At 32.2% G+C, this 17,517-nt stretch overlaps 1 protein-coding gene across 1 annotated transcript; it reads right to left on the bottom strand.

Annotated features, from left to right (window-relative positions):
* Window positions 1-1,692: 1,692 nt before the first annotated feature.
* On the bottom strand, window positions 1,693-16,861 carry LOC132740621 (internalin I-like). The gene is made up of 12 exons (XM_060728564.1): window positions 16,807-16,861; window positions 15,116-15,294; window positions 14,214-14,369; window positions 11,910-12,099; window positions 11,128-11,196; window positions 7,621-7,752; window positions 5,699-5,821; window positions 4,655-4,788; window positions 4,143-4,208; window positions 3,501-3,591; window positions 3,067-3,135; window positions 1,693-2,304 (listed from the first exon to the last, which is right to left on the bottom strand). The coding sequence occupies exons 2-12, from the start codon at window positions 15,268-15,270 to the stop codon at window positions 2,269-2,271; spliced, it is 1,221 nt and encodes a 406-aa protein (XP_060584547.1). The 5' UTR covers window positions 15,271-15,294; window positions 16,807-16,861; the 3' UTR covers window positions 1,693-2,268.
* Between the last annotated feature and the right edge of the window lie 656 nt (window positions 16,862-17,517).

The following is a 17,517-nucleotide window of genomic DNA, read 5'->3' as shown; positions in this document are numbered from 1 at the left end:
AAATTAAAAATGCTTTTCACCCCAACTTGGCTAAAATCGCAAAAAAATCGATGTTCAGTTTAAACTCTGAGTATTATTTCTTTATTATCTATAGCAGATTTTTCATTTTAAGCGCTTCAGATGACAAATACAAGAATTTCAAATTTCAGGTTTTTTAGTCTTTTTGATCTAATGGTCATAAAAAAATCACAATATACCATTGCTGTCATTAAATGTTTATATATTATTCCTTCTTTAACAAAATGTGTAAAAATGACAATTATCATTGATAAATATAAAAATACAAAAATGACATATGCAACAATAAATTCTTTATCACAGACTTTGGCAAAATATTAGTGAAATAAAAAAAATGACATATATGTATGAACAACACAATTGCTAATCAAATCATTCAGTTTATAATATACATGTACACCAATCTATAATTATTGCAAATTATTTCTTATACCTCCATCAGTATTAGGACTAACTAGTTTATTTCTTTCCCTTATATTATCTGCTGTTTATATAGAGGATATTTGTTTAGTTCAGTGTAAGATCGGTATATATTTCACCGAGTGAGCACCAAAAGGTATATTTCACGAGTGGCGCAGCCACGAGTGAAATATGAACTTTTGGTGTTCACAAGGTGAAATATATTTCAATCTTACACTAAACTAAACAAATTTTCTTTTTATTATATGCAAAAAAACGTTTTAAAAAGACAATAAACCTAATACTGAATTAAAAGCGCGCCAAATAATAATACAACGTGACGTCATTTACGACGTCACGTCATTAAGTTGGTACCCAGTACTGTGCACGCTGGTATTTCACTGAAACAACGTAAGGGGCTTAAATTCAAAACAGTGAAATTATCAAAATGGTAATTTCACTGTTTCAAACAGTGAAATTACCAGTTTTATTTCACTGATATATTTCTATAAACCATCGAAAAGCATGTACTAAATATATCAATTTAGACTGACTGTCTTATGTAAAAAATGGTTAGATGAAAAGGGCATGAAAGTTAATAAAATCTTATTGTTTCACTTAAAACTAAATCTAAAGTAATATAAAAGTTGTACAACATTTTCAAAGACTAACAATGGTCACTTGATATATCATTTTAAACTGATGGTCTATTTTACATTTTTTTTCTATCAAGCTTAAACCTATTGCAAATTTCACTAACTTTGTGAATTAGTTCTTTTTTTCTAGCGAATTCATTAAATATGTCACACATTACGGTGAAAATTCATCAATCTTAAATTTAATAACAAAGCATGTCCAAGAATTGTTTTCTTTTTCTATAAAATATTTGTCATTTATCTGTAAATGTATCAGATAACAGGTAAATCTGCCTGAAGGATTTTCCTTGCTTTACTTGGGACTGCCCATCATCAAGTGATTTCAATATTAAAAGGTTACATATAATATCTGAGAAGCCAATAGGATAGAATCTGACATGACAGAAAAAAATATGCAGGCTACCCCGACATTATCTGGTAATTCAGTAGCTCAAGTAACATCTAAACTAATTTTTTTTTCATAATTACAATTATCACACACCCGTGCCGATTTTGCGACTCGTAACAATGGTATTGCACGGTATTGCATGGTCGTGCATATATTTTGATGTGACATCATTAGCGTTATACAAACATAGTGTAAAGAAGCAAGAAGCACTAAATGTTAGCGTTATACTATAGGCGCGTCAATGAAAAATGACTCTTTTTTCACTTTAAATGGTCTTTATTTTAGGTATGTGATAAATAGAATATCAAATTTGTGTAAGTTCATTACTGACTTTATTGAACTCCTTGAATAAAATAATATTATGCGAGCCTCTTGCGATTTTATTCAATTTTATTCAACTTGAGCAATAAATTCAGTATTGAACTTACACTTATTCAATATCCTCTATGTCCTGCTGCTCTAACACTATATTCATTCTTATTATAATATAATAAGAAGATATAAGGTTATTCTTAGTAGAGAATTACCTAAGCATAGTCATACAAACATTTATAAAAAGCTAACTTATAAAATATAGCCAGTAGGAAATAGCCTAATTTAAAACTGGTACTTTAGTCACTAAATTTCATGCACAGATCATAATTGTCGTTATGTCAATCTTCTCCTAGGAGATAATGCCAAGTTTATCTGATAATGAGAAAATGACAAGATTATTTGACAAAGTGTTATTGAACACAATATTTCCATTCCTCTCATACTGAGCTGTCTTGTTTTGTCCACAATGTTTTGTCTCTTTAGAAAGAATTTTCACTTCTTAAGCTCCTTGCTAGCAAACATTAAAACCTGCAAAAAAAATCATGTATAAGTAGTTGATCATGAAAATTGGCTGGTCCAATCAATATAGTGAAACCATGTACATTTTCTTGATATTAAACCCTCAACCTGCTGACTTTCTTAAAACGACCTGTACTTCTTCAAGTTTGGAACTGTCCATTATCGTATTAGGAATATCAATTTTTAATTGTAAAGCTGGTCAGCCAACAGAATAGAGCCTGGTCAGACAGTATGTATGTGTAGGCTGGCCTGACTTTAAATGGTGCAAAGGCTAATCATTTTCAGTTACAACAGTCTAAAAAACCTCTGACTAAAATATTTCAAGCATGTCATACTATTAGGATAATTAGTCATACTAATGTCATTGATATAAGTTTAATGTTAAGGTCATTGGGTTACATTCAAACAAAAGATATTGATTGTATGTTGATTTCTAGCCAAAAAAATTAAAAGATGAAAAGTCTTAGTCTGTTTATAAGAATAACAAGTCTATAAAGAACAGAACTGCTTATGACTGCAACATTCTTTAGACAGACATTTCACAATCATTTAAAGAAACACTTCCATGCTCTAGAGAGTCATATAATGATCCTTGCAATTATGATTATGTTACAAATTAACTGATTATATTTCAGTTGTATTTCCTTGTGATATTCATTTGATTTAATATCAAAAAGGTGCTATTCAAATACATATGAAGTTCTCAATATACATGTAATAAGAACATGTCATTTAAATACAAATATATGTACATGTGATATAAAGATTCACCTGTTCTGTTTTCTTAATGTTACTGTAATCTGTTTTATCCCTATCTGCATGGGATCTGTGACTTCTATGCTGTTGAATATAACAAATATAATGTTCAGTTAGTTTTTTTAACTGAAATTTTGTCTTTCATTCTTTTTTGAAATTAAAGCCACGCTGGTACTGTTAAACTTTAAGACTCAATTTGCACCATAATTAAGAGAATTACACAATATTAACTTCCTATGTCATAACCATGGCTATCAAAATAAGGCAAATGCAAGAATGTAACATAAAATGATAGGATACATAAGGTTTAACATACTGAGGCATTCCTACATGCTTTCAAATTACTACAACAATTCCATAATTGATTAACAAAATTCTATAAAAAAGCAAATACATACACTATGTAAATTACTGTTTCAAAAATCTAATGAAGTTGCTAGGAATCTTACCCATGGCTTTGGTTGTGGTGTTCCCATACTATCCCTCATAGCTGATCTATCAAAAGATCCTATCTCCGTATGGGACAAATTGTCCAGATATCTACAAATAATTAACAATTATATACTTGTAAATTAAAGGCACAGATACAAATAAATTTTTACTTCCTTAGAAAGTGCAAGCATGAGTTTTATAATGTTAAGTTAATGATTTAAGAGCATTTTAGATGTTTGTTATCTGAAGGGAGTAGCGCTTAAAGTGAAAATATTTGTCATAAAAGTAGCCAAAAGTAAACAAAGTAGTATTTTGACTTCCATACAAAATACTAAATCACTACAACTGACTGTACATTTTTGTACTAATTGCCAAAATAGCAACAGAAGAAAAAGATGGTTAAGGGTTTTGGAAAATGAATAGCTTTTTGAAATCTATAATAGTAAACCAAAGATAAAACGCTTTTGAAGAATAAACAAAGCTTTTTTTAGGGCATAATGGTCTTTTAAACAAGACAGTTCCCTTACAAAAATATAAACTATAGCAAATAAATATGTTTTGTTTTTTTCAATTATGAATATGAAAAAAGTCAAGTTTGCATGTTAAGTCATTTACACTTAAGTCATACACATTTAAAAAAAGAAATGAAAACAACATACCTTAAGCAGGAGTCAAGGTCATTACGTAATGTGGACTCGTATTCTTGATATTCTTTCTGTAACATCCTACAACAATACACAATAACTGTATATAGATACATGTAAATATTCTTCTCTTAATAGCTATATAAAAACTAAAAATACAGTGAATTATTAAAACATGTTTCTTAAAATTCTGCAGGTGAAAGGTCAAAACTGTTAACTAAGGTCATTCAATTCTTTTATATGGAGAAAATATTAAGATGGTTAAGTTTGTGGTTATACCGGTTTTTTCCCACTACATGTATTACCTGAAATTGTGCATAGACTAGAATCTTGAGTAGTTGATCAGCAGTTGATCTATAAAAGCTGCTATTATAGAGAATCGCAAGTTAATACACTATTCACTTAATGTAACTCTAAAAAATATCATTTATCTTATGCTCACTTGATAAAATAAACACAATTCTATATTAATTTAAACAAGCAAATTCAATTATTATACAATGAAGCTTGACAACTTCAAGACTTACACAATCCTCCTTTGTAAGAATCCGATCTGATCAGCCATTTGTGTTTTAGCATCTCTCATTCGCTCTTCAAAAGCCTGCCTGGCAGCTTCCTTCAGTGTGTGAATATTCTGAACATGTTTATAGTTCTCATCATACTAAATAAAAAAACATAAAATTATTGTCATTTGTTATACTTTTCACTGTAGCACAGACAGACTTTTGCTACCTAAAAGGAGCAGAGTAATCATTGCAATGACCTACAAAAATTGTACAGAGGTTATATTTATTGTAAAGTTTTACTTCCAGAAGAATTCTTACTGCTGTTGTTTGTTTGTTTGGGTTTTACGTCACACTGACACAGAATAGGTAATATGGTGATGTTCCAGCTTTTACTGGTGAAGAAAGACCTCAGGTGCCCTTCCGTGCACAAACGGGACACCTGAGTAGAACCACCGACATTCCTAAAGCTAGCTGGGTAGCTTCCTCACATGAAATAATCCAAAGTCCCTGTTGGGATTCGAACCCAGAGTAAAGAGATTATTGCTTTACAGAGTGCTCTACAGAATGCAGCTCTCTACAGGTTACAGTGTATATTCAATTAATTTCAAACCAAATTTTACATAATACTTCATAAAGTGCCCCTACAGTATAGATTGTTCCCGATTTTTACAATATTTACCTCCCTTGACATAGTGGCAGCCATTTGTGGGGTCAATATCTATATACATGTAATATAATTGACAAAATGTGAAAAAAAAAATCAAAATAAACAAATGAGTTGGGTAAATTGTCAGATTATTTTATGCAGGAAACTATCATTATTGCACCAATATGTAAAATATTTGTATCAGTTTTCATGAAATGATTGAATTATGAGATTTTCTTTTATCTTACCTTAAGCAAATATTTTGAGAATGACCCTTAAAATGGCAGCCACAGGTGGTAATAATTGCTATGTAAAAAGCATCTTTTAACTATGGATCAACATCATATTTCTGTTATATCTATTGAAGAAACACACATGCACCTAGACTTACAACCCTTTCAAATAGAATGGAACTTTACCTGTACTCTGTCCATATCTGCTGGTTTTGGTAATGGTCTAACAGAGATATTGTCTAGTGTCATCACATTTGTTGATTTAATGATCTCAGTACGATACATATGATCTTTCTCTACTGGATTTCCCTAAATTCAAAAACATACATTATGATTTACTTGATTTCTTAGTACATTATTTGTAACATGTAAAAATTGCACAAAAACTAAGATACTTCAAGTGATAAAGTGCAAAATTACCTCATTGAATTTCAATAAATCAAACTTGTGAAAAATGTACTAAGATTTTAGGCAAAGTAAAAATATTCAAGATTCAAGTAATAATTTATATGTTCTGAGTGTTTAATGGTGAATTTTTCAATAAATGTTATTACATTTCTACTGTATTACTAAAGCTGTAAGGGCATTTTTTGCATATTTTGACCACTTTTTGTAATAATTGTGGGTTGTAAGTGCCATTGATATTGTATAAAATGATTCCTTTAGGTTATTATACAATAACATACATTTAAATTCATTTTCAAAACTTTTATGAAAATGAGCATTAATCTGGAGGCATGCTGCTTTAATAACAAGAGCCACCGCCAGGCGGGGGCAACGCTCGACTTTTTACTTTCTCTAAAAGCAAACAAAGAAATGTTTGAACAAAATCTTAACGTTTCCTTTTTATAAAATTAATCGGTCTGTCTTGTCACATTAGTTTTGTATATATATTTTGTATATATAAATATACTAATTTATATATATATATATAAATAGAAACACGCAATTCTATAAATAGAAAATTCTATAAATAGAAACACACAATTCTATAAATAGAAAATTCTGTAAATAGAAACACACAATTCTACAAATAGAAAATTCTATAAATAGATACACGTGGTGTAGTCACTTGGTGACACATAGTGGTGTCACGTGATGGAGTCCTGTGGTGGAGACACGTGGTAGAGTCACATGGTGGAGTCACGTGGTGAAGTCATGTGGTGAAGTCACGTGGTGGAGTCCCGTGGTGGAGTCCCGTGGTGAAGTCACGTGGTGGAGTCACGTGGTGAAGTCACATGGTGAAGTCACGTGGTGAAGTCACATCACATGGCGAAGTCACGTGGTGGAGTCACGTGGTGAAGTCACATGGTGGAGTCACCTGGTGGAGTCACGTTGTGGAGTCCTGTGGTGAAGCCACGTGGTGAAGTCGCGTGGTGGAGTCAGGTGGTGGAGTCACGTGGTGGAGTCATGTCGTGAAGTCACGTCGTGAAGACACGTGGTGGAGTCACGTGGTAAAGTCACGTGGTAGTCACATGGTAAAGTCACGTGGTGAAGTCACTTGGTGGACATGTGGTGGAGTCACGTGGTGGAGTCACGTGGTGGAGTCACATGGTGGAGTCACGTGGTGGTGTCAAGTGGTAGAGTCACGTGGTCTTGTCCTTAAGTATGTTCTGTTATAATATGAAATGATCCCTTCAATAATAGCAAAGTTACAGCCAATAATAGCCAAAAACATAAAATTTTAATAATTTGACCGTCAAAGTCAAGGTCATTTATGAGTGAAGGTCAAGGTCTATCAGGTTATTTTTAAGGGATATCCTTGAAGATTATTATGTTAAAGTTTGAAGACAATCCATTCAAAAATAACAAAGTTACAGCCAATAACAGCATGAACAAGCAAAATTTGGACTTTTGACCTTGAAGGTCAAGGTCATTTATGGATGAAGGTCAAGGTTAGTGTGGTCTACTGAAAGGTCTTGTTCCAAGGGTTGTTGTGGCCAAGTATGAAGACAATACACCAAGAAATAAAAAAGTTATGATCCAGGTACAAGTTTGCGGACGGCAACGGAAACGCCGCCGCGATTATAACAATACCTCTACTTTTTTTTTCAAAAAAAAAAAAAAGTCGAGCTAATTAAAGGACAAGTAATGTATATAACACTTACATGAAGACTGAGAACTTCAAGCCTCCTCAGTTGGGCAAGTATATCAACAGTATTGTGAAGGGCAATTATATGATTGTCTGCAACATTTAAAACTTGAAGATGGAAACAGCTTGTCAGGGGTACTATATCTTCCTGAAAACACACAATACTTGATAAAATCAGTTTGTCTTCTACACTCATTTACTGTCTTAGTCAAAATTGCAAACTGCAATAATTCAAGGCCTATTCCTAAATAAGCATGTGTCTCAAATTCACTTATGTCAAGTCTAACGTGATATTGCCCCCTCCTTATCAAAATATAAAACAAGAGCGATCAGTAATCACATGTGTCGCCTCATGATGGCCAATTTCATGTTGGGACAAATTTTGTGACAGACGGACAGACAGACAGATGGACAGAAGGACAGACAGATGACGGAGAAGTGATCCCTTTATGTCGCCACTACTCCGTAGTGGCGACACAAAAATGAAGGAATAAATTAAATGTCAAACCTCATAAAATTCATGCACAACTAGACTTGGTACTGATCATTCCTGTAAAGTTTGGATAAAATTGCACCAGTAGTTTATGAGGAGTAGTCCGGACAAGCTTTTGCTTATCTGGCAACAGACAGAAAAAAACACCTTTTTATCAAAGGGCCATAACTCGGCCAAAAATCATTCAACCAGAAAACCTGTGCAATATGTGCAAGGACTTGATTTACAGATCAATCCTGTAAAGTTTCATTGAAATTGCACTAGTGGTATAAGAGAAGTAGTCCGGACAAACTTTAAAAATAAAAATTATTAAAGGGCCATAACTCTGACAAAAATCATTGACCCGGAAAATGCTGACAATATGCACAACTAGACTTGGTACTGATCATTCCTGTAAAGTTTGGATAAAATTGCACCAGTGGGTTATGAAAAGTAGTCCGGACAAGCTTTTGTGTATCTGGCAACACACAGAAAAAAACACCTTTTTATCAAAGGGCCATAACATGGCCAAAAATCATTCAACCGGAAAACCCGTGCAATATGCGCAAGGACTTGAGCTACAGATCAATCCTGTAAAGTTTCATTGAAATTGCATTAATGGTATAAGAGAAGTAGTCCAGACAAACTTTAAAATTAAAAATTATTAAAGGGCCATAACTCTGACAAAAATCATTGAACCGGAAAATGCTGACAATATGAACAACTAGACTTGGTACTGATCATTCCTGGTAAGTTTGGATGAAATTGCACCAGTAGTTTATGAGGAGTAGTCCGGACAAGTTTTGTGACGGACAGACGGACGGACGGACAGACAGACAGACAGAAGGACAGACAGATGACGGAGAAGTGATCCCTTTATGTCGCCACTACTCCGTAGAGGCGACACAAAAATGAAGGAATAAATTAAATTAAGTCAAACCTCATAAAATTCATTACCAACTTTATAAGCTTGGGGAAAATAAAATAAAATGGGCACTGAATAAACAACTTGTTTGGAAGTTGTAAATTCAATCCTGTAACTACCGTAGCATATTACTTCTTGACAAAAATGTTTCTTCTTTTTTTAGTATCCTAAAATAAGCTGACTTATTAGATTTATTTGTTAATTAGTATAAAGTGCACAATAAAATACAATTTACAACTCTGTAAAACATTAAATTAAGCCTTCACTAGTTTGGTATTATTTAGAAGCAGATAAGTTGTATACATGGGAATTTAACATTCATTTAACACTTCTGATCCAAATATAATTTTATCTAAATCAATAGCTTGCACTTTCATGCTGAGAATAGTTATTTGTTAGACAAAATAACAACTAAAGATAACTATGCTCTCACTTTCGAATGCTCTAAAAATAAACTAAAAGTAAAAGAAGCTACAGTATCCAAAACCAGCAACACATTTGAAAACCAAATCACATTATTGTTTTTTTAATTAGAGGTTTAAATTTGAGACTAGAAATTCCTGCCTGGATCATTCTTGTCTAATTTGCAAACGGTCACAGAAAATACAATCACTACACATGTCAATTACAACTGTGACATTTTGATGTGTTTCTGCGTAATCTTCTAATTTATAAAAAAACACATTTCTCTGAATTTTGGTGGGAAACTATTCTAATCAGGCCTGTAATCAGCATCCATGCATTATACCTAATGTTGTTCTTGATGTCTCTTCCTTTAAGATAAACAGAAAATGATGAATGGTTAAATTTCTAGGAGCATTTAACCCATACTATTTATCTTGTCATAGAACAAAGTTTTTATACTAATCTGGGTAAAGATTGAAATGGGAATTTAAGAATTAAAATTACAGGACTGTGGATGATAGAGTTCAATATTAATTGAGAGGAAACAGTTTTTAAAATGTCAATTTGTCCTTGACCTTTGACCATCAATCAAAGACTTGAACTTCAAAACCCTTTCAACTTCATAATAAGAGGATAATTTTGCTCACAACCTTTGAACTTCATAAGATGATTGCCCTGATTTAACCAAAAAAATATAAGCTGCTTGACTGATTTTATATTTACATATTAGTAAATATCAATTATGAATTGAGAGATGCTACAGCATTTCTTTCTTATCGAGCCTTATTCTTGTACAATAAAATTGACAAGACACTGCATGCAGTTTTAATGCTCATCTGTAGAGAGCTGTCAATAACCAATTTTTATTAATATTCTTAATTAATCAAAAAGAGAGATAACTCCTAAAAATATTGCTATCAGGATAATGCCCCTTGTCTCACTTGCATTGCCATGAAAATCAAGTATTTCAAGTTTCATGTTGATATCTTTTACAGTTTTGAATTCATTTTACTTATCATAAGAAGTTTGACAAATTTCTAAGTTAAAAAGATGCATAATAAACTCCTAAAATTTAGCTTTTAGAATATATTTATGCCTCAAGTGTTTAACAACTATTTCTTATCATGATAAACAAGTATCCAATTTTATGATGATACATTTTGTAGTTTTAAAATCTTTCTACTAAATAGACAATTTTGACAAAGAAGGGGGATATCTATGAAAAATAGATATCAGAAGTATTGAAATAATGCCCCATATTTTGAAATTGCATCTTGTCATGATAAGCAAGTATTAATGTTTCGTGTTGATACCTTTAGAAATATTTTAATTACATATATTTAACTACATGAACATTTAAGTTTTTGCATAATAGGCAACGGCATAAACAACGACATAGCAATCATAAAAGCCCAACTTTCACTTCAAAACAGACAAGCTAAAATACAAATGTTATGCAGACAAAAGTTCTGTATGCATATACATGTATGTCTATTAAGTCTAAGCAGGAACCTACATGTATATGTTTTAAAATGTATATCATAATCTTAAAATGACCATCTATAAAATATGTGCTCATGTTTTTTTGCAGTCACATGACATAACACAAGTACATGTTACTAGTAGGTCATGTATGCTATGAATCCAGGATGATTTCTATTATGATTATCAAAGATTTCATCAGCAGTTAAAACATTATTTATTCAACTAGCTCTACTTACTACATTGTTTCTCTGTGCATGAAGCTCTCGTAATCTTGCCAGAGACTGAACACCATCTAGAGATCTTAACTGAAAAAAAAACAAAACAAGTTGGCAACTTATATAACCAATTGGCCAGAAGAAATGTAAACTTTAATAACAATTAGTGTATATTCAAAATAATTCTATGTATCTCAAAGAGAACAACAATTTAAATGTTTATAAAGTACAAGGAAAACGATCATTCCTGAACTTATGCAATAAGATAACTCCTGTGTCAATATTTAATGATAAGACTTTGAGTAGCTCAATAAATGTGCAACACTAGATCATAAAGATGTGTTTTCACAGACAGCATGATAGATTGATTGTATCTTTTAATCATTTCTGATATTCTGATATATGATATAAGGTTATAATGCCTTGGCAAGCTTGGCATGTAAACATCAGTATAAGATCTTGTAATCATGCTGGAATTATTAGTCTATCTGATTTTCTGTTGCCAAAAAAAAGCAGTTGGTATGTGATAAAATTGTATATTTACTTCTTCAGTTTAAATAATCAAACTTGGCATAGCAACCCCTACCTTATTATTGCTGATATTTAAAACGTCCAGGTTAATCAAACTTGGCTTGTAATTGCTGATATTTAAAACTGTCAGGTTGATCAAACTTGGCATAAACATACCTTTACATTGCTGATGTTTAAAACTTCCAGGTTGATTAAACTTGGCATAGAAACTAACTTGTTATGGCTGATATTTAAAACCGTGCCAGGTTGATCAAACTTGGCATAGCACCTACCTTGTTATTACTGATATTTAAAACTTCCAGGTTGATCAAACTTGGCATATATGACACATCAGTTAACTCATTCATACTGAGGTTCAGCTCAATTAGAGAGGAACTTGATACTAGATTCTCTATCTTACTAATGAAGTTATGAGACAGGTTCAGGGTTTGTAGATACTTCAATATTTCTATTCCAGTGAAACTGAAAATAAACATAAAATGTGCCGCGTCACGACAAAAACAACATAGTGCGTTTGCGACCAGCATGGATCCAGACCAGCCTGCGCATCCGCGCATTCTGATCAGGATCCATGCTGTTTGCTATCAGCTTCTCTACTGTAATAGGGTTGGTAAGCGAACAGCATGGATCCTGATTAGACTGCGCGGATGCGCAGGCTGGTCTAGATCCATGCTGGTCGCAAACGCACTATGTTGTTTTTGTCGTGACGCGGCACAAATAGTTCCTATCAGCATCATAATTAAATCATTTTGAGCAATCTATCGTTTGAACAGCAGAATGATATTCTTGTTTTATTTTCTTCAATTACTTTTTATGAAAATGTTTTCAATTATTTTTCTGTAATTTAAAATACAGTGTCTCTCTGGCAGTGCACTTTACTTTTCAGTGAAACAAAAGCTTCACAAAAATATTTGGGGAATTTCTATAGTAATCTATGATGATGATACAATTTCCAATTGCATATTTTGAGAGTGATTAAATATAATTATGAAGCACACAAAACTATAACCAATCATTAAGTCAATTTATATATCAACAAAAGATGAAGAGAATTGTATAGTTCTGTATAATTAAGGCATTCTTTGCTCTTGGTGGATGTTACATTAAATAACAACAACAATAAAGAAAAGAGTCATGTAACAAAGAATTGCAGCTTCACTTTGAAAAGATAAACTACTATAAAAAGCATTTTTATCATTTTTTTAGACTGTTTAACATTTAACAGAATATTTCATAATTATTGGTTAACCAGAACCTATCGGGACATTATATACAAAGTTCATTTTACAAATTCACATTAAAGAACGGTTTAATATCATTGTTTCAGATGAGAACAAGAATTAATATAATCACAGATGAACAAATGCAAAAATCTTATATCATAGCAGACACACAAGATCAGTGAACTGTCTGTCAAACTACAAAGCACAGAATTTCTGCACCTAACAAATTTCAATAAATAGGGTTAAATTTCCTCTTGGCATATTCATAGATCCCCCTATCAATTCCAATGTTTCACAGCTTTTAGATTAATTTTCTGCATCATTTTCTTCAAACGCTGGCAGGATTTCTATTAAGAAATTATATTTCTTCTCACATCATCCCTATTGACAGACATAGATTTTCAATTTATTGTCATTAGTCTGCAGACACCACTGTTTTAGCAACTTAAGTGTTTCCAGAATAACATAGTGTGATTTATATCATCTTAAGACGAATGTGCAAGAAAAAATTCACCATCACAGACGTTATAAGATGCTTTATGATCTTTATATATTCAGAAAAAAAAATATAAGAAGATCGAAACATAATCCCTATAGGTTAGAAATATTATATAAAAAATTACATTATTACAATGTATAGATCTTGCATTTGTGCAGAATGAAAAGTCTCTGATGAAATAGTTTAACAAAATTACCATAAGAAAGGTGGTTAATTTTCTTATCTTTCAACAAAGAAACTTATAATGTACATAATTTTATTATTAAAGCAGCCTTTAGCTTTTCTGAATATTAAATACATGTATGTTATTTTAGAGCAATTGTTTCATTTAATAGTCAAAACAAAAGAATTAAGGTGGAAAATAAAATTTGCCTAACTAGATAAAATACATTAACAATAAAAATTAACCCCATTGATACATGTACCTCTATTATCCACAGGTCCACTCTCTATATATTTAAATTAGTAAAGCAGATGATTTGTTTCCTTATCTCCTTTTTTTAGAAATATATGTCATTGACTTGTTATAAATAGCTCTTGGGATGCTGTTTTAAAGACGGCTAAACAATGATATGATGCACTTTTCCAAGATAAAAATGCTGAAATACTTAGTTTAAAACAACAAAGAACTGTTTTTCCAACAGTAAATGAAAGCTGAAAGCCGCCTTAAGTTACTTATCCCTCTAAAAATACTATGAATAAATATAAAGGCTTCAATCATTCAATGGCTGCCAGTTAAAGGGTTTAACACTCATAACTCTCAATGTTAAACTAAATTGTACTGTATTTCATAACAATGTAATTTGTATCATACTATATTATTTTTGCATTCTGTTTTGAAATCTGATTCATACTTGCTAATTTTGTTGAGTGATGCATTGAGTTCCCTGAGGTTTCTGTAAGGTCTTAGACCGGCGTGATCCAGTACTGCTAACTCATTTAAAGACAAGTCAAGTCTCACAATCCGTGATGGTACCTCAATAATTGACGCCATTCGAGGGAGAGGTCCACTGTAATATACACAGTACTTATATAATGCAATAATACATATACATTACAAGTATTCAAAGTTTCAAAGTAACACCTCAAAGGTTATAGAATATAGAGGTGTAGGTATAAAAAAATTTTACCAAAAATTTCTAAGTGAAGTAAGAGCTGTCTGTAAAGATGACAAGCTTGTCTATTCTCAATGCTTTACAGTAAGAAAAGTGGCAGAACTCTTTAAAAAGGTTACGCACTTATAAGACCTTAGCCCATCATGCTAGATAATCATAAAGAACAAGTTTGTGAAGCTTAAACCATTCCCTTTCGCAGTTTTGGAGATGCTAACTTGCACGCCAAAACTGAGGGAAGCAAGGCAGTTTTGCTCTTATTTTATGAATAGTCTAGCTAAAAAGGGGCATATTTTCTCAAAATCCATGACAGAGTTTTGTCATTTTTCCAACAAGAGGGGATGATGGTCGTAAACCACTTTTTATACCTCAACTGATATAGCATAAAAAAAAATCTTGGTGAGTGGTGCAGGTGGTAGGTGGAGTAATTTTAATAAAATTAAATATTTTCAAATATCAAAATACTAGAAATAGTATACATATAAAGAAGACTTTGTTCTGTTATGTTTGGACTATAATACAATATAAGCAGAGACAACTTCTTTTCCATTTAAAGAGCACAATTCAAATTATGTCATCTGAGCCATGTAAGGTATAATATTCAATTTGCTCATTGAACTAAAAATGTCAAACAAATTATTTACCCTTCTTTTCCCCAATTAAAATCATAATTGAGTTCTTTAAGCTGACACATTTTTAAATCCAGTTCATAGTACTGTCCTTGTGGGTCAAGTTTCCACTGAGGGGGAATCACATGACTCACATGTGTCCGTCTTTCAATAAAATCCTGCTTCAACATGTTGATCTTATAGTTTATCAATGCTGCAATTGTAATAAAATACATTTGATGAATAGATACAGGTAAGTTTCAAGTAATCTTAGTATCTATGAATATTCAGACATTATTCCATAAAAGGTAAATGAATGTGTTGGAATTCATTTCTTGTGGTACATTTAAACAACAACAAAATTCTCCCTTCACTATATACTATCACAATCAATCACGTCCCAATCAATTAAACATTAAAATATTTTTTCTTTTACGAAAGTTGAAATAAATTTAACTACTTAATAATAGAAAAAGCATGCATTTATTTCTGATAAAATAGCAATTGATTGACAATGAACACTGAATATGCTAAATAAAGCTTTTTCAGGGTGGTCATCTGGGTTAAATGTTTGTCAGTTTTGGTTGTGGACATGTAACCAGTAATTCTATGACTTAAACTGTCAAGCTAATTGCACTACGCTTGAGATATTGCAATATTTTGTGTATGGGCGGGCAATAAAGCGAGATTCTGACCCAAGACAAAAATATCTCAGAATATACAAATGTAGCTTTGGCAGTCACACATCAAATTATCTTAAGTAGGAACCATCTGATACTATCAAATATAAGGCTTCCACTGTTACATGTTTAAACAGATTTGTTTCGATTTTCATTCGTAAAACGTTTACGATATCTACTAGATATATTTACCGTTTAATTGAAATGACCATATTGTCTTACAAAATATTTTAATCATTGCCTGTAATTATGGATTTTATCAATTCTAATTGGTTTATTCCAAAGTAAAAAAACGGAAAATTGGTGTTTACAACCCTGCACACAGCATTTACGTGCAATAATAGCTTGTAACATAATACATTTTTGGTAAAGTTGATTTTCCTTTGATTTTTCATAAGAGCGAAATGGAGATACAATGCCGACTCAATCGTGATGAGCCCTGAACATAATTTATTTGTACATGTATTAAAAATAGAAAGTAGATCTAGTCATCATTTGGCGACTCGAATACATGGTGTAGTATAGTATATAGAAGTACCACCGTTGAAACGGTATTGTTTCCGTTCTTAGCAATCGTGTTAACGTTTACAAAAAATTGTAAATGTGGAAGCCTTAAATTCAAATAGCTATACTGTACATTGTAAACGTGGAAGCCTTAAATTCAAATAGCTATACTGTACATATGATGTAACTGGATGCAGTTAACAAATGTTTGTTTTCAATGCAGTACAGTACATTTAAAAAAACGCAGAGTCGCTACTGTATATTCTTTCTGATGCAGTGGTAGAAATGTCAATATATATATGTCAGAGTGTTTAACACTACAAGACACACGTGACGAAGCTTTAAATGAGGATTTCAAAATACATGTATCAGTTCACTATGTCAACTCAACTCAGTCTCAAGTTCTCAACGATAGAAAGAACTGTTTTAGAATACTTAAGTTAAGTTAAACAGACTGATGAGAGAGAATAAAAATGCTACAATGAATACATAATATTACGTCCTAGGATATAAATTAATCAAATTTAGAATATGATATTTATCCGGGTTGCTGGGTATGTTGTTTACATAAGGGAGGTAACTTAAAACAGAAAATGCGACTCGGTGTATTATTCATTTATGCAAGTTGGTAATATACCAAAAGGCACAAATACACTAAATATTAAGTCGGCCGAGTTGCAAGGGATCCAGTTAAGGGAGATGATATAAACCAATTTTTATACATATTTAGGTATTTAAGATGCATTATATGAGTCGAATTTTTCTTTTTCACTCTCTTTTGTGCCTAAAGTATTATGTTATATCTGGCGTTCCCCAGGGAACCGTACTAGGTCCACTTTTATTCCTGGCCTACATAAATGACATGCCTGATTGCACATCATCTGACATCCGACTCTTTGCGGACGACAGCCTCATGTACAGGGTCATCAAGAGTACAAATGACAAGGCAAGGCTGCAGCAGGATCTTGAAGCACTGGAACAATGGGAACGAACCTGGCTTATGCGCTTCAATGCTTTCAAGTGCTATGTATTACACATATCATCAAACAGAAAGATAGATCACTAACACCAGTATATACTTCATGGCCAAGTCCTGCAATCAGTGGACCACAGCAAATACCTTGGTGTAACTGTCTCCAACAACCTCTCATGGGAAAAGCACATACAGAATGTAGCTGCCAAAGGAAACAGAACACTGGGATTTGTGAGGAGAAACTTGAAGGATTGTACACCACAACTGAAAGCAGCAAGTTA

Source organism: Ruditapes philippinarum, unplaced genomic scaffold (genome assembly GCF_026571515.1).
Source record: "Ruditapes philippinarum isolate M1 unplaced genomic scaffold, ASM2657151v2 ctg743_1_1_1_1, whole genome shotgun sequence".
Classification (NCBI taxonomy): domain Eukaryota; kingdom Metazoa; phylum Mollusca; class Bivalvia; order Venerida; family Veneridae; genus Ruditapes; species Ruditapes philippinarum.
Note: the sequence above shows the minus strand (reverse complement) of the source record. Positions and strands in the feature narration are given on the sequence as shown.

What these genes read in the sequence shown, in the direction of transcription:
- LOC132740621 (XM_060728564.1), bottom strand. Translation starts at nt 15,270, where the DNA reads ATGTTGAAGCAGGATTTTATTGAAAGACGGACACATGTGAGTCATGTG. An exon ending in TCACTCAACAAAATTAGCAA is followed by an intron (nt 12,100 to 14,213) that starts GTATGAATCAGA and finishes GTTTATTTTCAG; the next exon opens with TTTCACTGGAATAGAAATAT. An exon ending in TTCTTACAAAGGAGGATTGT is followed by an intron (nt 4,209 to 4,654) that starts GTAAGTCTTGAA and finishes GTATTGTTGTAG; the next exon opens with GATGTTACAGAAAGAATATC.